The sequence below is a fragment of the Leuciscus leuciscus genome (assembly GCF_965113295.1).
Source record: "Leuciscus leuciscus genome assembly, chromosome: 6".
NCBI lineage: Eukaryota > Metazoa > Chordata > Actinopteri > Cypriniformes > Leuciscidae > Leuciscus > Leuciscus leuciscus.
This window is the reverse complement of record NC_138730.1, coordinates 23,629,481-23,652,871: the sequence shown is the minus strand read 5'-3', so window position 1 is coordinate 23,652,871 and position 23,391 is coordinate 23,629,481. Positions and strand designations below refer to the sequence as shown.

General features: G+C 36.9%; 2 protein-coding genes across 2 annotated transcripts; one reads left to right on the top strand and one right to left on the bottom strand.

Annotated features, from left to right (window-relative positions):
* Positions 1-97: 97 nt before the first annotated feature.
* On the bottom strand, positions 98-17,836 carry pla2g4aa (phospholipase A2, group IVAa (cytosolic, calcium-dependent)). The gene is made up of 18 exons (XM_082172363.1): positions 17,688-17,836; positions 17,372-17,462; positions 16,517-16,598; positions 16,280-16,428; positions 13,635-13,748; positions 13,474-13,511; positions 13,189-13,333; positions 12,942-13,078; positions 12,624-12,846; positions 10,628-10,742; positions 9,888-10,025; positions 8,991-9,080; positions 7,784-7,849; positions 5,966-6,205; positions 4,659-4,843; positions 3,461-3,650; positions 2,292-2,449; positions 98-2,175 (listed from the first exon to the last, which is right to left on the bottom strand). Exons 2-18 carry the CDS (start codon positions 17,402-17,404, stop codon positions 2,044-2,046), a joined length of 2,235 nt encoding a protein of 744 aa, XP_082028489.1. The 5' UTR covers positions 17,405-17,462; positions 17,688-17,836; the 3' UTR covers positions 98-2,043.
* Positions 17,837-19,411: 1,575 nt separating this feature from the next.
* On the top strand, positions 19,412-23,391 carry ptgs2a (prostaglandin-endoperoxide synthase 2a). The gene is made up of 9 exons (XM_082172364.1): positions 19,412-19,572; positions 19,704-19,820; positions 19,913-20,056; positions 20,168-20,472; positions 20,589-20,672; positions 21,094-21,340; positions 21,424-21,710; positions 22,032-22,179; positions 22,650-23,391. Exons 1-9 carry the CDS (start codon positions 19,512-19,514, stop codon positions 23,060-23,062), a joined length of 1,806 nt encoding a protein of 601 aa, XP_082028490.1. The 5' UTR covers positions 19,412-19,511; the 3' UTR covers positions 23,063-23,391.

Below are 23,391 nucleotides of genomic sequence, written 5' to 3'. Positions count from 1 at the left end.
CAGTAAAGTGTTTTGGTTTTTGTTTAAAGGACTGGCAAAAAAAACACACAAAAAAACAAAACAAAAAACTATTAGTGAAAGCATAGTCCCCAGACCATTCATTGGTATGAGATCCTTTAATTATGTTTATGCACATTACACTACATGGGCTAGTAACATTACTTAAAGGTACATGGCACTCATACTTATGTTTTTTTTATTTTTTTATACATGAACATACAACAGTACATTTCCACTTTCAAAGGATCTGACAGTTGCGGTGTCAACTGTAATTAATTTATTTCAAAGCCAACTGTACAGACCACAAACAGCAAGGAATGTGTTAAAGGTTGATATTTATTTTAGAGCTAAAGTACACTCTAACACCTAAGGTATATTTTTACCACAGAACAAGTCTTTCTAGTATCTATACCTTCCACCTTTATCCTACTGACAGGATAAAGTTCAGTTTTATGAATGACCTTACCTGCTCTACTTAATAACTTTATTCCCATTGACATTTATTTCAAATGTTTGATTTTGAGATGTCCAAATCTTAAAATGAATGTTAAAACAACATATAAAAACTACACAATAAGCATACAAATAAATAATCTTGTGTACACTTTCATCATAAAGTATGTAAACCAGAGGAATGACTATGTGGGAAGTTAGATATTGTATGCGCCACAAATATCTGATACAATATCTGATACAAACAGGAAATGAGGATATTTTCACAACATGTCCCATCTTGTCATTGTTCCTGACACCTCACAAAGAGGTGGAGTCCTGCGTGGGAAGTGTGAGATGACATGTCACCTTCTTCCTTTCACCCCTTGGGCAGGAGACAACATTTGTAAGCAAAATAAATAAAAGCAGATAAATCCAGTTCCTAAGAAATGAATCTTTCGCTAAAATATGAGATGAATCCTGTACTGAAGGCAGGGCTTACCATCAACCATCTAGTGGTCATAGGTGCGTCACAGTAGAACCGAACGGAGAACATAAATTGTTTTCTAATCACATCGGCAGAAACACATAAGGAACAGCGTGTCCTGAAGCTCAAGCCACCATTGAGACCATAAATTACTCTTAGAAACAGTATTTACTAAGTGAAAACAAAACTGTCAGTATTTGACTCTGTAGAGAAGCACACAGCCAGAATTGTTTGTAAGCATTTTAACATTAAAGGTGTGGAGAATTTGCCCACATAGTGACTTATAAATCATTTTGAATTGAAATAAAGTTGAAAATGGTCCACACTGAGTCACAGAATGGCTCTCATTTACAAAGTGTTTCATGTCCCCTGCCCATTGAGTGCTTGTATATTAAATATTTTGGCTAATTTCAGTGACCAATAAGAGTGCAGTACTCTCAGCTCTCAGATCAGTTAACACATATTACCATATTTAAATCCCCAAAATGAGTGCAGAACATACAAAAAAAATATGTCTGTAGATTCTGTTTTCCTGATTCCACATTCCAGAGGTGGCTTGAATTGAAATTTTCCATTTCCCACCTTTAGATCAATCCAGACAACCTGGATCACAGAACTGGCGCACCTCTACTTGAAATTAACCTACTGAATGTCGCTTTATTTGCCGCCATATTGAAAATGACATCAAACTGTGCTTCTTATTGAAGTCAGGGTTGGCACCATTGTTATTTATTTTTTATATTCATAGTTATTATTACCGGTATGTGTTATTACATTTGTATCATTGATATACTATTATAGTTCCTGTTAATATTTTGAATGAGATTTTATTTTTATTTTCTGTTTTAGTTTTTTTGGTCATTTTTATTATTTAATTTCAAGTGAATAATTCTTTCAATTATCCAGTGAATTATTCATTCTTTCCAGTGGTTCATTTCAAGTAAGAGGTGGGAAAATTCAAAGTCTTCTGGAATGCAACATAAAAATGAATCCTGTAATAAGGTAAATCCAGTCTTTTCTGATGAATCTGCTCACTGACTCCCATCAAGCACCAGTGGACCAATGCCGTGTCACATGTCAAGGCTTTTGCGTATAGCTGTTTGCATAGCTATCTGTTAGGTGTGTCATTTTGCAATGCTGGTGTCTCGTTTCAGGAACTTCTTGTTTTCAATTTCATTGAGGGAAAGGGAAACCGAACAGCATGATGGGTTCTCTCGTCTCCGCAGAATGCTGTCTTTAATAGACTCTTTTATGACCTACAAAACAAAACAAAACAAAACAAAACAAAACAAAACAGAGTCACGTAGAATGAAGACCAAAAACGAACTGCAAAAACTGCAGTAAAGGTGTTTGAATCAGAGTTTGAACTGACCTCAATGTTGTTGAGCGTGTTGAACTCCATTAGGTCATGAAGCCTCTTGAAGGCCTGGTTGGAGTATTTGAAGTTGAAAGTAGAGAAGGGAGAGGCTGGATCGTCAAATATGTCGAAGTCCCCAAACTCTATATCCTTGTCTGAATCTCTAGGAACTCCTTCATGAAAACAGAAAAGAGAACAATTAAATCTGACCTTTTCTACAAAGAAGTTCACATGATCTATAATACAAATTCTAATTAGTGAAATAGTATTGAAAAACAGTAATATTGTGAAATATTATTACAAATTAAAAGAACTGTTATTATAGATCATCTATTCAGTGTTATTATAGTTAACTAAACCTCAATCCATAAAAAAACATTTCCGTTATTTGAAATTAAAAATAAACATTAACTATAATAAAACATTTGAAATAAAAAAGATTTTCTCTTTTCCATTTAGTTTTACTTGATGTGCTAAAAAAAAACCTAAAACTAAAATTAAAATACAAACTAAAATGAACACCCCGCCCCACACAAATTACTATAACTTTAAATACAATAAAAAAAATAAAAAAATTTTTTTTTGTAAAAACCCAGATACATTTTTTTAGGATACTTTTATGAATAGAAAGTTCAAAAGAACAGCAAATATTTGAAATATAAATGTCTTTACTGTTCCTTTTGACCAATTTAATGCATCCTTGCTGAATTAAGGTATTCATTTCCTTCTTTCAAAAAAATAAATAAAATTTACCGACCCCAAACTTTTAAACGGTTTTAGTCGAGATATGTGCACTCCACTGACAAATACTATATTGACACAACTTTCTAATGTGTTTTCCTTGTTGACCTCAAACAAAAACAAACAAACAGCACAATGTGCAGCGCAATTTGCAAACATTATGACTAAGTGGACCAGATTGGTCAATCAGAGTCTGAAACATAGACTGAATCAGTTAGAAAACTCGCTACTTGAATCAGCTGCTGGAATGACTCACTCACTAACTCAGCCACAGTTTATTACAGGTCATGTCTGACTTGAAATGAGATGAGAACTGTTTCTGTTATTTAGACTTAAAACATTTTAAGAACATACATTCGTAAAGGTAGTGAAACTTGACTACTTAACTATTTACTGACTGGTTGTTAAAATCCATGTGTGATATTATAATGACATGCTCTCACCTGGGGCTTTAAAGTTCCGGAAGTTGATGTTGGCCAAGACGAAATGAATGACGGTGGGGCAGTTCTTTTCTCCCTTATTGGGTTTGAACACATAGCACTCTTTCAGACCCTCTCGGTCAAATACTTTCGAATCGATCTTGGGGAATGGCAGCTTATTCATACGGGCCCATTTTTCAGCCAGCAGTAATTCCTAACACAGACAAACAAGGACACAATTAGATGACATTCACGCTTTGAAAAAACAGCTCAGAGAAACATACACTACCGTTCAAAAGTTTGGAGTCAGTAAGATTTTTTGTTTTAAATTGATACTTAGAATGTCTTTAAAATCAAATAAATGCTGTTCTTTTCTATTAATCAAAGAATGCTGAGAAAAATGTCACAAACATATTCATTAAAATGTTCACAGAAGTCTCTGGATAGTATTTTTCTATATTAAAAATGTTTTAGTAAAAATATATGTACACTACCATTTAAAAGTTTTGGGTCAGTAAGATTTTAATACTTTTATTCAACAAGCATACATTTAATTGATCAAAAGTGGCAAAAAAGAAGACATTTTTCTATTTCAAATAAATGCTGTTCTTTTAAACTTTCAATTCTTCATTTTACAATAATAATAATAATACATTTTGGTAACATTTTATTTTAGAGTTTCCGTTACATATGTTACATGTATTTTCCACAGTAATAACAGTAAATTATGCATAATTACATGCAACTAACCCTCAACCAAATCCTACTCTAACCCTATAGTAAGTACAGTACATTTTGTTTATGTATATTACTTAAAAATATAATTACACTGTAACAATGACATGTTAAAATATAGTGTAACCAAAAATTTTCTTAATCACCAAATCTGAATATTAGAATGATTTCTGAAGGATCATGTGACTGAAGACTGGACTATTGATCAAATAAATGCTGCCTTGTTGAGCGTAAGAGACCCCCTTCAAAAACATTAAAAAAAAAATCTTACCGACCCCAAACTTTTGAACGGTAGTGTATATGACCAGAGCAACTGAGCTTAAAGGCAGAAACTGTTAAACCAATGAAAGTAGAATTTCTCTGTCTACTTCCTATCTATCTGCATTGTGTGACATTTCCTAGTTTATACAAACTTGTCTGATGTAAATCCACATTTGAATACATTCATTATGTACATGTCATGCACATGCCTCGGGCAGACACTCACTTTAAATGGCGGGCTGGAGTCACTGGGCCTGGCTGAGAAGTCAAAGGAAATGATTAGGTCAACTCCTCTCTGAGGTCGCAGAATGAGAGGATAGGGAAGGTTAAAGGTCAACCCGCTGTCCACCACATGGATTTTTTTACTCTTCACATCTAGAGGCTCATAGATTCTCTCAAACTCATCAGGATCTGCAGGAAAGATTTATTTGAATATTACTGTTGTGGTTTGTGGCAATGACCAGTAAAGTTGTTTGAGAGTAAAGAATATTCTATGTTGAAAGCTTTGCAACAGTCATAATTTTTTCAGCATTAATGTACAAATTCTCATAAGAGCTTATCTTTTTTCTCACACCCAACTGCCAACAGGAAGTGGACTGTTGCTGAGCCACAGACACATGCAGTGCTATTATTATCTGTAATTATCAGATGAGACGCTGCCTTCACTGATCAGCGAACTTAACAGAATGACACATGAACTTAGACTGCGCTCAAAATGTTCTCATTTTAACACAATTGGTGATCTTGTTCTGACAAGCACGTGCCAAAGACGCTTCCTTTGTGATGTATTAAGGTATTTCTGTATATTTGACCCGTGAGAAAAAAGTTAATCTGCAGTGGGTGTGTTGGTATTTCTTAGATGTGAGGTTTTGAGCTGACTGACTTCCTCCCACTCAGGCACCAAATAATATTTAAAAGCCCATCATCAAGTCCTGTGGCACCTGACCAGATTTCAGCCTATTGTTCCACCTACAGTCCGTCACACCCATTTCTTTTAAATGCATACTTCACAAGACCCGGTTAAGTAGAGTCAGACATTAAGACAAAACACTGAGTAAAATTCTGGACCAAAACGTTGAAGGTTTAAATCTTGCGAAGGGTGATCCTCGAGTTTTTACTATTGTTACTGTTCATTGTGCTTCTTTTTTTTTTTGAAATCAAGATAAAATATATGAACTTCTATTGAAAACTTGTTTTAACAATAGTAAAAAAAAAACTTGTTAAATCAGTCTTTTCTTTCTTTTCAGTTTCTCTTTATCTAAGTACATCTAATATTTAAAAAGATATAGTTTCCAGATAATATTTAATACCTTCTCTTCACTCAATATAATGATAATATACAAACCAATTATTTAACAACAAACAAATATCTTTATAATATCACAGTTATAATTCATACAGTATAATGAGGTTTGTATATATGAAAATAAGCGGCTTTTCTTTTTGTAATAGTCTTTCTGTTTTAGGAAGGGGGTCCTCGCAAAGGGATCATCATATTTGGGCGTTCTTGGCAGATAAATGACTAATTAGTACCTGTAACAGCATCAACCTCCTCATCCACAGAGGTCTGGCTCATGAGGTTGCTGAAGGGAGAGAAGGGCAGGGAAGAGTTCAGGTTGAGTCCCAGCATGAAATTGTGCACCTTGCCGGCACGGCCCTCACGTGTGTTGAACAGCGTGCTGTCCCCCATAATGGAGGTCAACATGCGCTGAACCCAGCTAGCCTGAGCATGACGCTGCCGCTCATCTTCTGCCTCTGTGCACTCCGTGCCTCCTGGAAGAAAGAGAGACAAACAATGAGTCTCTTGCTCCTTTTTTACAGATTTTTACCTACTATGCCAATATTTTCACTAAACCAAAAAATATATATATTTGTGTAACATTTTATATGCATCAGAAAGATATATAGCTTTATATAACTGTATACATTTATTTTTTATCTTTACATTAGTTTTTAAGGGCAATAACAGCTGAAAATTATGCAACTATGATATGAAAGTTATGAATACATACACACACTTTTACTGGAAAATGATTGTATGATTGCATATGGTGCAAAACATTAAACAGTAAGATAAAGTTACCTTAATAATAAATAAATACCGTAGTTAAAAAATTAAATTAAAATAAATTAACAAAAAGGCAAAATGTTAGACTGTTAGATAATGTTACCTTGGTAACTATAAAAATAAATAAATCAAATGTTAAACTGTTAGTTAATGTTACCTAGGTAACACAATAAATAAATAAATAAATAAATAGACAACATTTTAGACTTAATGTTACCTTGATAACAATAAATAGATAGATAGATAGATAGATAGATAGATAGATAGATAAGATAATATTTAGCATATCAAACAAAACCAAATGTTTAAGGCATAAAAACATGTACATGATGAATAAACATCGAATGTAATGATGCAACACTAAGGGCCCTATTTTAACAAGCGCATGGTCTAAAGCGCACGGCGCAAGTACACTTAGGGCGTGTCCGAATCCACTTTTGCTAGTTTAACGACGGGAAAAATGATTGGCGCGCCCAGCGCATGATCTAAAAGGGTTATCCCTATTCTCTTAATGAATCATTTGTGTGTTTTGGGCGTAATGTGCAAAAAAACAATTAGAGTGTAATTTCCCATTCCCTTTAAAAGCCAGTTGCGCTCACACCATGGCGGATTCGCTGTTTACATGACGGAGTTTGCTAGCGGAAAGACTGAACGCTTCTCCAGAGAGCAAAGGATCTGCTCGTGCGCGAGGTAAAAGTGCGCAAGCAGACCATCTACGGGACAAGCCGGATTCCACTTTATCTTTATGTACACAATAATAATCTTTTACATTGTAATCCTTTTATTTTTAATATGTGGCATGTTTGTGTGCTGCTGAATGTGTAATAAGCAGAGTGTGCGCGCGTTGTGGACCCGCATATAGGCGAACATTACTAACGCGCTCTTAAAATAATTTTTTTTTTTTGCCGCCATTGACTTTAGATCAGGTTTCAGTTGGTCAATGGTGCAGACTATTTCTGTTGCCTCAAAATAGCAACACACCAACTGTGTGCCTCAACACACCTCGTTATCAGACCAGCACGCCCATGGGCGCACAAATGAGCGCAAATGCATTTTCTATTTAAACAATGTGACGCATGACGTGAAAATGATAACTGCGTCGGGCTGAAACTAGCAAAAAACACTTGCGTCGCGCCTGGTGCTGCATTGCGCCTATTGTATGATAGGCCCCTAAATGACTGTCCTGTCAACTGGCCACGGGGAGTTATTGTGGTGCCTTGAATTGAACTAAGCATGTATGTGAGAGAAAAAAGTAAAAGAGAGTGAAAAGAGCTCTTTCTCACCTCTTTGAGTTTCCTCGTCATTATCTGCTGAATCATCACCCACAATATGCTCTGGCTTAATTTGCTCTGAAAAACAGAAGACACAAACAGTGAAGATTGTAGCCCACTATGGTCCACGCAGACTCTTTCTTTTCTCTGTTTTCTTGGAGTTGCAACCTATGGGTGAACCTCACAAAAAGGCATTTAAATTTTGCATAGATGTATATAAGGTTTTTGTTCTGCATTGTGATCCCCTGATTCTTAATAGCCAGCTATATACAAAAAAGACAAATGACACATTTGTACACTAGTTGTTAATCTAAGGGTACGTTTACATGACAACGATATGCTTAAAACAGAGAATTTTTTCCTATGAGTGTTCCGCATACAGACAACACCGTTTTCAAAACTATCTCCATTCACACGGATCCGCGAAAAACGAATAAAAACCCCTGTATTCTGCTGCCAGGCCATTAATGGCGATGAAACACTATAGACTGAACACGTAATATGCATGTGCATGAAGTCATCGTCTCCAGAGATTCGCGTTTTTGTTGTTTACACGGAGACCGTTTTCTAAAAACTTGCACTTTAAAACCCGTTTTCAAAACATTGCGTTTTCAGGCACCCAAAATGCCGTTGTCGTGTAAACGAACGACCAAACGCATAAAAAGTTTACATTTTTAGTTGAAAACGGTGTTGTGTAAACAGCCATGATAGTGCATGATACATGATAGTGTTTGTTGTGCTGAATTACTATCTTGATTACAGTTATGAGAATGTGGCAGAAAATCTGTAACAGTCCTGAAGTCTTAAAATTTTATTTGATCAAAGTTCAAAACCTAATTGTATTTATGCAAAGTGCAACATAAACATGAACATGCCGAACAAACTCATCTGTTAGTGTTATATGTTGCTGTACTTCAACTTTGAATATTTGCAGGGGGTTTGACTGAGGTCACACAGCAATAGCGAGTAGATCAGTGTGTTAATCTTATCTTTCCACATCAACACCATGCACTCATGAGTGTCAACTGTACGTTTGCACTAGAAGAACTAGTAATGGCACATTTTAGTATGTCACAAGGATACAAACTTGTCTCGATGATATGATATCAACCTAAATAGTCCTACATCTGTGTTCTCTTAAAAAATGGTGCAATTTGTCCCTTTCATCAAGTTCTTTGGCTTTGATAGCTAGAAGAGTAAGAGCAAAAATCTTACTCACCCAGCTCCTCCTCCATTGTGCTACTGCTGGTTGTCTCCTTCACCCCCAGAACCCGGTTAAAGAGGATGGAGAAAGCACTCCCCCATACACCTGCAGCACACACACTTAAATCAAACACTTTACATACTACAGCAAACAATACCTGGAACTGGTAAACAGGATTATGATGGATTATATATTCTGATGCTCTATTCAAACTCAAAAGGGTGCAAGATGCTTGTGCAAGATTAGTAATCTTGATTCAACATAAGATACATTTATATAAAGAGCTGCTCATACTAGTAAGAATGAAGCATGAAAAACATGATTATATCTCTACATCTATTTTTTTGCCTTTTGATGACATATATTTCAGTGCTCGCTTTGAATAGATGTTTTTTTAATCAGAGGAACCATCATTTCAACTAAACTAAACTGTTGCTAAGTAATTCAAAATCTTTATGTGATAACTAAAATCTTTCAAAAACATTCAAAAACCTTACTTAATCTTGTAAATGATTAAATGGCATTCATCTTTGTGTTAATTTCGTGAAAAACATGAAATCTGAGAGCTTTCTGTCCCTCCATCGACAGCTACGCAACTGACACTTTGGCGCTTAAAAAAGTTCATAAAGAGATCTTAAAACTATTCCATATGAATTTGAATGTGAATTTTCCGAAGATTAACAAAAGTTTTACGAGTTTGGAATGACAGGAGGGTGAGTCATTTATGAAAGAAGCTTCATTTATTGGTAAACTAACACTTTAATTCATATCAGGAATATTCATTATATCTGATGGAAAGTATGAGTAATTGTAAAGTACATGAGTGACTGTAACTGTTGTCACTTCATGGGTATTGAGGTGGTCTAAATGAGTAAACCCTTCTGTTGAAATTCAGAGCAATCCCAGTCTTACCCATGAGGAAATGTAAGGGGTTTTCTTCATATTGTTTCACAACACAGCCCATGAAGAACTTGCTCCCAAACAGCCCTGGAGACATGAAGGTGCCATATTTGGCCATGCCAATTTCATATGGGGTGAACTCCACCCAGTCTGATTGAAATAGGAAAAAATATTAAGTGAAAATGACATGCAAAGACATTGTAAAATATTACATTGCACTACTAAAATAATCCTATATGACTCAAGTCCACTCAAATCCAAAGAGTAATGTACAGTAAGTGACTCGCTTGACAAAAACTAACTTACAATTACTTCCACTTCCGCCATCACCTGCTTAGTCATATGCTCTGATACCATTCAACAGAAAACAACCTACCCACACAGTGACTAGTACACTAGTCTTTAAAAATAGTGTCTACACTTGTCAAGTCAAGTCTTGTGAGAGGAGCTGTGTAATTTCAGACTGACTTCACAGTGGGTCAATAATTAGGCCCCATAACAAATATTTGCATGTTTTCCACAGTATTAAGCAAATATAAACAAATCGATAGTGTTCTGCTTCCATGGAGGCTAGGAGGAGGTGTCATACATTTTTTGACTATTTTAAGTATTGACAGTCTTTTCTCATTCCATTTTGACAATAATTATACATTCACACAGCAATAAATAACGGACAATGCAATACAATGTACCATTCTAATGTTATTATTTACTGGTATTTGTAGCCCATTTAATGTGAACTGTCTTCTTACCAGCAAACATGAGCTCAGAGACATCAGGTTTGACGTGCAGACAGGTGAAGAGAGGCATCGGGCTTTGACCTTCATTAATTTTTCCCTGCAAGGCGCTCAGTTTAGTGTCCATTCTCTGTGCAAAACACACAAAAACGCACAAAGTAAGCGTAATGATCAAACTTTTTTCTTTAATTGTTCACGGCATCTGTCGAGGTTGAGGGAAGTCAAACATTTGAATTAACAATGCTTTTTACATAGCGTTCTCTAAAAGGTTGGTATCAAGAGTGTAATCAGGGTTTCTGCAGGTTTTATGAAGGTAATTTTTTAATACCTTTTTAAGACCAAGACAATGTAAGGAATTAATTGAAGACAAAACAATACGTCTATATGTTCTCTAAATGTAAATGTCTAGGGAGAAACACAATGAGTTGCATTTGCAACACTTCAGAATTTGAAAATACATAGATATCCATAACTTTTTAATTCATTTTACAAACCAAAAGCAGCTTGAATCACTCCGCTCCCAACCACTAGAATATGGAAATAACTTTAACAGGTCCTTCTGATTGCACTGCAAAATGTGATCAACTTCCCCAGTATTTTTGTCTTGCTTTCAAGTGCAATTGTCTAAAGATTTTTAAATCAAGATACATTTACTTGAGATGCAAAATGACATGAAATATAAAGTCTTGTTTTCTGTGAAATTGATCAAAATGAAGCGAGTTTATGACTGAAACAAGGACAAATATCTGCCAATGGGTTTAATTCAAAGGGAAGTTTTCATAACTCAGTGACTACAGTTTAATCAAGTGAATCAAAGATGTTTAGATATTCGTATTGGAAAAAAGGACAAAAAATACTGAGGAAGATATTCATTTTTGCAGTGCATGCAACTTTTAATGGCATGACTTATTTAAGACTTTCTACTCTGATTTAAGACAGTTTTTAAGGCCTTAATTTGTGCAAGGGATAATAACAGGGTTCGGACAAGGTATATAAATTGCTTGAAGCACTTGAATTAGATTTTTTGACATTTAAGTCTTCGAAAACCCTGGAAAACTTTATGAAAAGGTATTTGAAAAGTGCTTGAATTATTGAAAGACATATGAAGTTAGTGTTTAATTTTATTGATAAAACAATCTTTTCATGGAAAATTAACGCGGCAGCCCACCTGATATGGAAATAGAGCCATTTCGCATGGCTATGAGCATGATATTGCTTATATAAATATCCAAATACATGATACAACTTTCATTCTTCAGGTCAATCATATATTCATGGGAACAAAAACATTTAATAAGGAAAGCGATAGCTTTGTCAAGTTCAATGGTTAAAGTTACCACAGTCATTGCATGTGCTGCAATTTATTTGTACTATTTAGTTTTATTAGTTTATTTTTATTTATCTTTTTTATAATTTGAAAGATAATCAAGATATCGTTTGATAAGTAAGATCTCTGATTGTAGTCCTTGAAAACCAAAAAAGTAGTGCTTGAAAAGTCCTTGAAAGTCTAGGAATTTCATTTTACAGTATCTGTACGAACCCTGTAATAAAGACTTTTGAAAACCTTTTAAGAGCCACAGAAACACTAATAATTTAAGGAACAGTGCATTTAAAAAAATAAAAGTAAAATGCATATAAAAAATAAATAAAATCTTTTGGAACATCATATGTCTTTACTGTCCCTTTTGATAAATTGTCCATGCAGAATAAAAGTATTAATTTCTTTCTTTCTTCAATAAAAAAAAACACCTTACTGATCCCAAACTTTTGAACGGTAGTGGACAGTAGTGCCTTCTGTTATTGAGAAGTATCTTCCTGATTTACAGGGACCAAAAGAGAAGGGTCCATTTGCATTTGGATGCATAATAGAGAGAAAACTAACAAAGGAGTCTTTGTACTTGACCAGTATATAAATAGAGTACAGTGCAGCACAGTTCATGCTGCTCTTGATGTCCTACTGCAGTAAGAACGTTCAATAACCCAGTTTGTATTCTTGCACACGGTATCTCACCCCAGGAATGAGAGTCTCTCCTATCAACATCCCGAAGATGTCAGTGAAGGTGACAGGCTGTCCGGCCGATTTCTTCTTCCACAGTGCTTTGACGTACCGGTTGACATTTTGGGGTAGGAGCAGTTTGAGTGGGTTATTGCTGACCCTGGTCATCAGCTCCTTATTAATATCCCCTGGGCCTATCGCAGGAAACTCAGGGTGCGAGTACAGCATGGACATATACCTGTGGAAATAAAGCCAAGATTTGTTGAAGTGTTCGGAATGGTTTCAAATGCTTGTAAGCGAGTCTAAATATCTGAATATTCGGCTTTTACTGACCACGTTGATCCAGAAAGTCCTGCCATGTATGTTGCACAGTCAAGCACCCCAGATTCATACAGAGCCTTCATCACACCAGAGAAGCCCACCATCGCACGGAAACCCCCTCCAGAGCCCACTATGGCGATAGTGGGAACCTGAGCACACATAAAACTGCAATCACACAGGATCTCTAACACTAACCACACAATCTTTTTTTTTTGTATAGCATGGTTCATAAGGCAGTTTGTGTGGTTTTTGACTTCACCTCTCTCGGTGAAGCTGGAAGGAACCGTGGGTTTTCCATTTTGAGAAGCTTCTTGATGCTGAGCATAACTCTGTCCCTTCGCTTCTTCATGAAAAGCTTCTCCTGATCACACAGTGCCATGCTGAAGCGCAAGTCTGTGGACGAACTGTACAAAAATGATTCACTTTCAGTCCCTCATTCATTCTTATTTGATAAACCAACAAAACAAAATCAATATGACCACCACAAAGGGACCACAAAAGGAAACTCAAATATGTGCAGTAATACAAATGTCTTCATACATACCACACTTCTAAGAACAAGTCGAGGAACACTTTGGTCGTCTAGCAAGAATCAGAGAATAAAAGTAAACAACATGACACTTAAAATTAGTAACCATGATGCTCAAGTTAATGTATGATTTTAATTCACAACAGGCTCAAGGTGTAAACCAAAATTAGCTTTACCTTGCCGATAGAGAGGGCCACTTGCTCTGTATGCCCCACTTTGAGCTTTGAGAGGGAATATTTAGCTGTGCCCAGAGTTTCATCCATTACATAATTAGCATCCATCAGTGTCATCTAAAAAAACAGCATTCAAACAGTATAACATACAGTAGTGCTGATGTATTTTCTAATACTTCTAAACTGCAATACAACACCTTTATGGATTCTGCATAAACCATATACAGTACTGTACATGCCAACAACAGCATAGGCACACTTTTAAAGCAAAAAATTTCACAAAAATAACTTTGTTACGTTTTAAACTATAAAAAACAACTACTGACATGTAAATGTAACAAACTCGTATCGAACCGTGACCCCAAAACCGAGGTACGTACCGAACTTCTGTGAACCGTTACACCCCTAATGTGTATATATATAATTGTCTGGGTTTGCTATGTGTTTTAGTATTGATCTAGTTTTCAGTTTTTAGTTTAGGCTGCATTTACACTTGGCATTAACATGCGATCACCGTGATCCGATCAAGCAGATCGGATCATAAGCCAATCAGGACACGGTGCATTTACACCTGTCCTCATCAAGTGGCCTCTGTATCTGGATGACAGATCGGATCTTTTACAAATCTTGTAAAATGAGGAGGATGAAGAGGCTGCAAGTAGGCTACTAATAATGTGGAAACGGTACAGAGAAACGAATGGGTCCAAGAACGTTGCCAGCTGGGACTGGGAAAAATGCGTGTTCTTTACAGAAAATGAATGGTTCTGGAACTTTCGGGTGCGAACTGCGAAGGAAAACATTTCAGTATATTTGCGATGTAGCTTACATGTAATTCACACTCGACTGTATCGCAAAACCACACCGCTCTCAGTTCCGGAGAGAGGAGGGGGAATAATGACAGTGGGCAGGGTTTTGTGTGATGTCCACCTGTGAATGCAGACACGATGGCTGTATTGTGTTTACATTACACTGAGATCCAATCACAATGCGTCCTCGACTACCTCCGAACCTGGACACTTGTCTTTTCAATGTGTATGTGGACAACATCCGGATTCAGGTCGCATGTTAATGCCAAGTGTAAACGCAGCCATAGTTTCACCCAGCACCGCATTGTTAAGAGTTTGTGTTCCCACCCTGCCTCCCCTCTGCCTGTTTCTAGTCAGCCAAGTGAGATGTCAGCCTGTTCCGCTTCGACCAAGAGGGTCTGTCCTGAAATTTATGTCTGTCCTGTATCATCCAAGAAAACTTTTTGTGAACCCCTTCCTGCACTGTCTCCTCACAGCCCTTTAGCTCCTCCTACACCTGCTCCACCCATCTTCTTGGATTCGCATTGGGCTTCGTGTTTGCCACTCCAGCCCTGGATTGTCAACCCACTAGATCCGCCTAGAAGCTCCAGGCCCGTAACTCCACCTCGGCCTGTCGAGCAGTCAGCTCCGCCTTGGCTCCTCGCCACCTTGGCTCCACCTGGGACTGTTGACTCCCTATGACTCCACTCGGCTTCCATGTCCCTCCAGCTCTGCCTTGATCAGTCGTAACTCTTCCTGTTCCATGGACTTCCAGGACTTCAGCTGCGCTTCGTCCCTCCACCCCTTCGGCTCCTCCTTCCTTCCAGCTCCGCCTTGGTCCTCAGTCGCTCTGCCTTCGTCTCAGTTCTGACACCCTGGCTCCACCTCAGTTGCTCGTCGCTGCGGCTTCGCCCTCCCCTCCAAGACTTCTATGTCACCCGGTCCCTTCTGTTCGTCGTCTTCGCCTAGGTCTCCACAGCCAGCAGCTCCATCTCGGTCAGTCGTCCCCTGGTTCCAGCTGCTAAGCCTCTGCCATGACTCGTCCCACCCTTGACTCCGCTGTGGGCCTGTGTCCTTGCCTTCCTACTGGGTATTCCACCCTGGCTTCTTCCACCTTCGTTTCCGCCCTGGCCCTGCCTGTCCTGTGTTCCTGCCCAACAACCACATCCTAAGCCCTCTCCTGTCCTCCTCTGATGGACTTTGGTTTTGACATTGTTTATTGTTATAAGGCACGCCCTATGCTTGGTATGCTCTACACGGAAATCTGATCTCACCATCATTGAGTCAATCTGTGATTACATGAAGAAACGGAAAAAGCTGAGACAGACTAAATCCAGAAGAACCATGGCAACATATCCAAGATGCTTGAAGAAACCTTCCTCCAAAGCTACAGTGCTGTGAAAAGTTTTAGGCACTTGAGTAAAAATGCTGTAAAGTGAGGATGCTTTTAAAAATAATGTCATACATATATTTTATTTATTAATTAACTTCTATTAACTAAATCAAATCAATATTTGGTGTGAGCACCATTTGCATTTAAAACAGCTTTTGTCTTAGGTAAACTTAGGTAAGCATATTTTTTCAGGTAGCTTTGCATGTAGGTTTATTTCAAGCGTCTTAGAGACGTTGCCACAGTTCTTCTGGATTTAGTCTGTCTCAGTTTTTTATTACCAGATGCCATTACAATTAATGGCAAAAATGTATGTTTGGAAATGTAAAATGCTATTTCCTGCAGACACACTACAGCAAAAGATATACATAACTGGCTTAAAAACTTTTTTTTGTGGAGAAAATGCTAACGTGCCTAAGACTTTTGCACAGTACTGTATACACATAAAGTAATTTAGAGTATGAATTTTTCACCTCCAAAACATTGGGTACATTGGGATCCAATACAAAGTCAAAAGTTTCGTTCCACTTCGGGTTAATGTCATTATTTATGTGGCGTGTTCGTTTCCTTGACTCTGGTGTGGTTGGAATTGACAGTTCCACGTAAGGGTCCGGGGTGTCCACTGTGAACAAACACACAATCACTCAAGTATGAATGCTCATTTGAGGGTTTCTTCAAATGGCAAGAAGACTGCACAAATATATACTCACATAAATCACCAAATGCTCCTTTAGTCACATTTTCAGCTCTCACCACAATCACTTTCAATCTATGAGAATACTGATGCTCAACCTGCACATTTGAAAGATCCACAATGGCAGGGATTTAGAGTGGCAAAGGCATCTATGTAGGCTATAAAGGAAGCTCATTTAACTACTGAAGTAGGAAATGGACAACAGGTTATTCCCAAACAGAATTATGGCTAAGCAGAAGATACAGTATGTCTCTAATTTCATAATTTCAGCATGTTGTCACATGCAAATTAATCCAACCACTGCAGCTTTGTAGTTTTCCATTTCTAACTTTCTAAGAGTCTCAAATGTTAAAGCACATTAATAAAAAACACAAATAAATAATGACATAAATAAATGTGGTACCACTTTAAAATAAGGTTCATTAGTTAACATTAGTTAAAGTATTAACTAACATGTACTAACAATGAGCAATACATTTGTTACAGTATTTATTCATATTTGTTAAAGTTAGTTAATAAAAATCCAGATTTTCATTGTTTGTTCATGTTGCATTAACTAATGTAAACAAATACATCCTTTGATTTTGATAATGTATTAATAAATGTTAATGTATAAATGTTGAAATTAATATTAACTTAGATTAATTAATGCTGTAGAAGTATTGTTCATTCTTAGTTCTTGTCAACTAGGTAATTAACTAATAGTTAACTAATGAACCTTATTGTAAAGTGTTACCATAAGTGAATATAATAAACAATGACGCCTCTGTTATAACAGCATTCATGTTAATTAAACAAGCTCTAGGCTACTTTCTAAAAAAGCTAAACGTTTCTCATTGACATGATACTTTAAACATAAAGAGTAACTTACTATGATGTACTGATAGGGGTCTATGGATGACATTCTGACAGCAATTTGGAGCTCAAGAAGGCACTTTATTTCAAGACAGTCCGGAAAACAACTGTCAAATTAGACAATAAAAGGAGGAAGAAAAAACAAAACGCAAAGAGGTTGAAACATGATACTTGTCGAATAACAGAGTTTAACGTCTTGAGACCCAAAAGTTCGCTCTCAGTTCAGAGGAAAGTATGATAGAAACTGTTGAGGCAGGATTTAATAAGTCATACACGCGTGGATACTCAAAGTTTTACGACTTTACAGAGAAATTAAACATGCAAGAACTTACCATAACTGGTGGTACAGTGATGTTGGACCCTCTCCGACAAGAAATTCAATCCAGGAAGCCAGGAGGAATGTTCAATACTGGGCGGACTAAAGAAGTGTGTCATGAATATGAATCGTTCAGTTGAGACTGTTATTGTGAGGATTCGATCGAACCGATTCGCCCAGCGTTTGTAAATCTGTTGGAACCATATACATAGCACATTTATTTGGATTTTCAGGCAAAACAGTAGTGCCAACAGGGTTTTAATTAGACTGCATCAAACTGGACCACACAAGTAGCTACAAACAATACAAAAACGTAAAAGAAATGATCAGTGATAAAATCAGTAGGCCTATTGAACAAAATATGAATTAACCACAAACAAGAAAATGTCAAATGGGAACACTTGATCGATGACTCAAATGACTGGTGAATAGGTTTCCTGAACCGGTTCAAAGATATTAATCATTCAAACGAATCGTTTCGCTAAACTGAGTTCCTTTTTTTGGGGGCGGACGCAAACTCTTCCCCCGCCCGGTTCTTCATATTTCAACTCTGATGGACACATGAAAAGGACCCCGATGGAGACTATTATAGCGCTATGCTTTCTATGTTGTCTTTCTATGTTTCTTTTTTTCTCATAATAGCCTACTGTAAATGTGAAATGTTGTTACATCCAAGTGTTTAAGTTTTCATTTGAGATTTATTTCTTAATAAGAATTCAATTATAACACCTAAAAATTTACTCAGAATCCATGCAAGATTACGAATGAATGGCGACATTTGCTCTAGGTGGCGCTCATGAGCTGGAAAGGAATGCCTGTATCACTGGAATGCAGTAGCCTAGGCTACTATCTACATCTTTGTGTCGCGTCTGATTTTGATCATGACGGTTTACGCAGTAGGCTAATGTTTCCTTTTTTCCACCCAAAGCCATCATGTCTTTAAAACAGTTACTTTACCTGAAAGAGACACAGCCTATTTTGGAAGTAGGCTACACAAACAAAAAATAATTATAGAAACATTTGAGTAGCTATGTAGTTAAAAAAAAAGTCCTGAATTGCCTATATGTGACCCTGGACCACATAACCAGTCTTATGGGTAATTTTTTTTAAATTGAGATTTTTACATCATCTGAAAGCTGAATACATAATCTTTCCATTGATGTATGGTTTGTTAGGATAGGACAATATTAGGCCGAGATACAACTATTTGAAAATCTGGAATCTGAGGGTACAGGAAAATCAAAATATTGAGAAAATCGCCTTTAAAGTTAGCAATTTCTATTAGCGATAGTGCTGCATCCATTCACAAAAATAAATGTTTTATATATTTAAGGTGAGAAATTTACAAAATATTTTCATGGAACATGATCTTTACTTAATATCCTAATGATTTTTGGCATAAAAGAAAAATCTATAATTCTGCCCCATACAATGTTTTGTTGGCTATTGCCACAAATATACCCATGCTACATAAGACCCAGGGTTTTGTGATCCAGGGTCACATATTGTAAATCTGAAAAACCTTTTATTAGATTTTTTTTGTATATATATATTTGTCAACGGTTTTTACCAACAGAATAATTGGCTACATTAACAAATCACTTTTATTTTTTAATAATAAATGAATAGGCTACATTTTCCCAAATATAAATCCTTGATGAATGTGCACCTTGTGGAAATATACAGTCGTTTGACGTTACAACCCTTGAAATTGCGCAAGAGAACTTCCTTCTCAAACAGTTTAAAAGGCGGAGGATCGCTTCAAGGAGCACAGAATTCCACGAGCTGTACGCATCTCTGCTTCGGAGTAGGCTAAGACATTATAGATAAAACCTCTGGAATGAATAGACTGGTTTGCCTGGTGTTACTTTCAAGCTTTTTGATCTTTCCCGGTGAAGGATGTAAGTTAACTCCGCTTTAGCAATGTTAGAATGCTTCTTTCACAGTTTGATTGTTCTACCCAAATGCAATAACCTATAATCATGCATGGAAACAATCTTCATTTTTTTTACGTTATGACTTTTTCTTGCAGACGACCCTTGCTGTGCACAGCCTTGCCAAAACCAGGGTGTGTGTTTATCCAAAGGTGCTGATGCTTATGAATGTGACTGTACCAGGACAGGTTATTATGGTGAAAACTGCACTACACGTAAGTCTGGTCATGGATTGTATTTACAGATAAAAAATGTACATAGAGAAAATGTGTGGACTCAAAAACTGTTTCTTTTTCTTTCCTTACAGCTGAGCTTCTCACACGTATCAGATCAACTCTGAAACCAAGGCCAGACATAGTGCATTACATTTTAACACATTATAAATGGATCTGGGACATTATCAACAACATTTCTTACCTGAGAGATGCCATAATGAGCTATGTATTGACATGTAAGTTGAATGATGTTCCTTTTTAAGTGGATTCATAGTAAAACTGAGTGTAATTAAAAAAGAAGAATAAATAAATGCACAAAGTAATATTGCCTTTTTCTTGTTTTACAGCAAGGTCCCATTTGGTCGACAGTCCACCAACGTACAATGGAGATTATGACTACAAAAGCTGGGAGGCGTATTCTAACCTGTCCTATTACACCCGCACTCTCGCCCCATTGCCCCAGAACTGCCCTTCGCCTGATCTACCAAATGCAAAGCAGGTGGTGGAGAAGGTGCTGTTGAGGAAACAGTTCATCCCTGATCCACAGAGGTCCAGTCTCATGTTTGCTTTCTTCGCCCAGCATTTCACTCATCAGTTCTTCAAGTCTGACTTTAAAAAAGGACCAGCCTTCACCAAAGCCTTGGGTCATGGAGTAAGTGGCATTCAAAGCTCTGTTATTAACTATTTTACTTGGAGAAAAAATTTACATACCATCCAAAGTGTATATGGAACTATAATGCAATTTCTAAAGGTTCTGTAATGTTTTAGGTGGACTTGGGGCATATTTATGGAGAGACAATGGAGAGACAACACAAACTTCGTCTATTTAAAGATGGAAAGCTAAAGTATCAGGTTTGTGCTATACAAATGGACATTGAAACAGCACTTAAAGGGATAGTTCACCCAAAAAAAAAAATTCTGTCATCATTTGCTCACCCTCATATTTTTTCAAACCTGTATGACTTTTATTCCTCTGTGGAACATAAAAGAGGGCATTTTGAAGAACCGTTTTTGTCCATACAATGAAAGTCAGTAGGGACAAAAAAACAACAAAAAACATTGGACCCCATTGACTTTTAATCAAGACATCCTTCAAAATATTTTATGTTCCTAAGAAGAAAGAAAGTCACATAGTACAGGTTTGGAACGACATGAGAATGAGTTAATGATGACCAAATTAAAATCTTTAGGGGAACTACAGCTTTTAAATGGATATAAGTATTGGTTAAATGTGAAAAAAAGTTGTTAATGAAAAAATATATTCGACCCTTAGGTTGTGGATGGTGAGGTGTACCCTCCGCTGGTGAAAGATGTCCAGGTGGAGATGCACTATCCTCCTCATGTCCCGGAGGAACATAAATTTGCTGTGGGTCATGAGGCCTTCGGTCTGGTTCCAGGTTTGATGATGTATGCAACCATTTGGCTCCGTGAACACAACCGTGTATGTGATATCATGAAGCAAGAGCATCCGGACTGGGACGACGAAAGAATCTTCCAAACCACTCGTCTCATCCTGATTGGTGAGTCAAGGTCGCATCATCTAAAACATTCCTAATCTTCACAATTTTGTAGAGAGATTAAATATTTACTTTTTTTCTTCCAGGTGAGACCATCAAAATCGTGATCGAGGACTACGTTCAGCATCTGAGTGGCTACAACTTCAAGCTCAAGTTTGACCCAGAGCTTCTCTTCAATCAACGCTTCCAGTACCAGAACCGCATTGCTTCCGAATTCAACACTCTGTATCACTGGCACCCGCTGATGCCCGACAACTTTCAGATCCAGGATCAGGTCTACGGCTACCACCAGTTTGTGTTTAACAACTCTATAGTGACCAAACACGGCATCCGAAACTTGGCGGAGTCTTTCACCAAACAGATGGCTGGAAGAGTGAGTTTCACTTGTTGATAGAAAGATTCTCAGAGAAGCCTTATGTTGTTCAAAACCTGTATAACTTTCTTTCTTCTGTGGAACACAAAAGAAGATATTTTGTAAAAAATTTTATGTTTTTTTCTTCATACAATGAAAGTGAGTGAGGTTCAATGTTGATTTGGACCCCATTGACTTTCATAGCATGGACACAAAAAGTTATTCAGAATATTGTCTTTTGTGTTCCCCCGAAGAAAAAAGTCGGAATGACATGAGTGTGCATGAATCTCTTTGTCTTCACTTTACTGTCTTTGTTAATTTATCTCATGTTTTCGTGAACAGGTAGCTGGTGGACGCAACCTGCCGGCTTCAGTTCAGGGAGTTGCTGTTAAAGCTCTGGAGCATTCAAGACAGATGCGCTACCAGTCTTTCAATGCCTACAGGAAACGCTTCAACTTGAAGCCCTACTCGTCCTTTGAGGAGATGACAGGTAAGACAAACCGTGAACATCACTGGTGTCAATCCTAAAGGCCTGTTCACATCAAAGAGGATAACTGTAACTAAAAAGTTTTAATAATCCTTCCAATTCTACGATAATACGGAAGTCCACACTACAAGTATAACGATAATGACACAGAAGAACTATATTGTTGGAATCACTCTCAGAACGATTTTTTCCAGTTGATGAACAATAAAAACATTGACAGCCAAACAGAATCCACCTGAGTTTAAAGAGCTTGCAAGTTTAAAACAGCAGGCGATTTAACTGTGTGCGCTTATAAAACAGAATGCTATCGTCCGTTGGTGTGTAGTACACTAACATAGTTATCGTTCTTTGTGTGAACAGGCCTAAAATATGGCAAAAATGGAAAAACAACTCTTTTTATACAGATTTGAAATGAGAATATTAGGAAAAATACACCTCTTATTTAACTGTAACTTTTTTGTTTGGTAAAACAGGAGACAAGGAGCTGGCAGATGAACTGAAGAAGCTGTACGGTCACATAGATGCGGTTGAGCTGTATCCTGGCCTTCTTGTGGAGAAACCTAGACCCAATGCTGTATTTGGGGAGAGTATTGTGGAGATGGGAGCCCCCTACTCTCTCAAAGGCCTCATGGGAAATGCTATTTGTTCTCCTGAATACTGGATGCCCAGCACATTTGGTGGGAAAGTTGGATTTGACATTGTTAACACAGCCTCACTCAAGAAGCTGGTGTGCTTGAATATCAATGGACCCTGTCCGATGGTGTCCTTTCAGGTGCCTGATGTGAAATTTCAGAGTTCTGAAAACATGAATTCAAGCTCAGCGCACTCCACACAAAATAATATTAATCCAACGATTGTCTTGAATGAGCGGAGTTCAGAGCTCTAAAAGATTTTGAAGGTCTCATTACTTTCACCATGATACTTGATATTATATTTTAAATTGATATTTATTTGTTAATGTATTTATATTAATAATTTATTTCATTGATGTATTTATTGCTGATTTTTCAAATTGTTATTTACATGCAATGTAATATTCTTTTTACACGTACTTGAAAAAAAAATATCACATGGTGTTCTCAGATGATTTTGTTTTAAAAGTGTGGTTTTTTTATATCAAATGTTAAAGTTTTTTTATTTATTTATTTGAACATCCACATTTCAAATGGCATTAAACTGTTGACAGTGTTGGCCATTTCTTGAATAAAAACATAA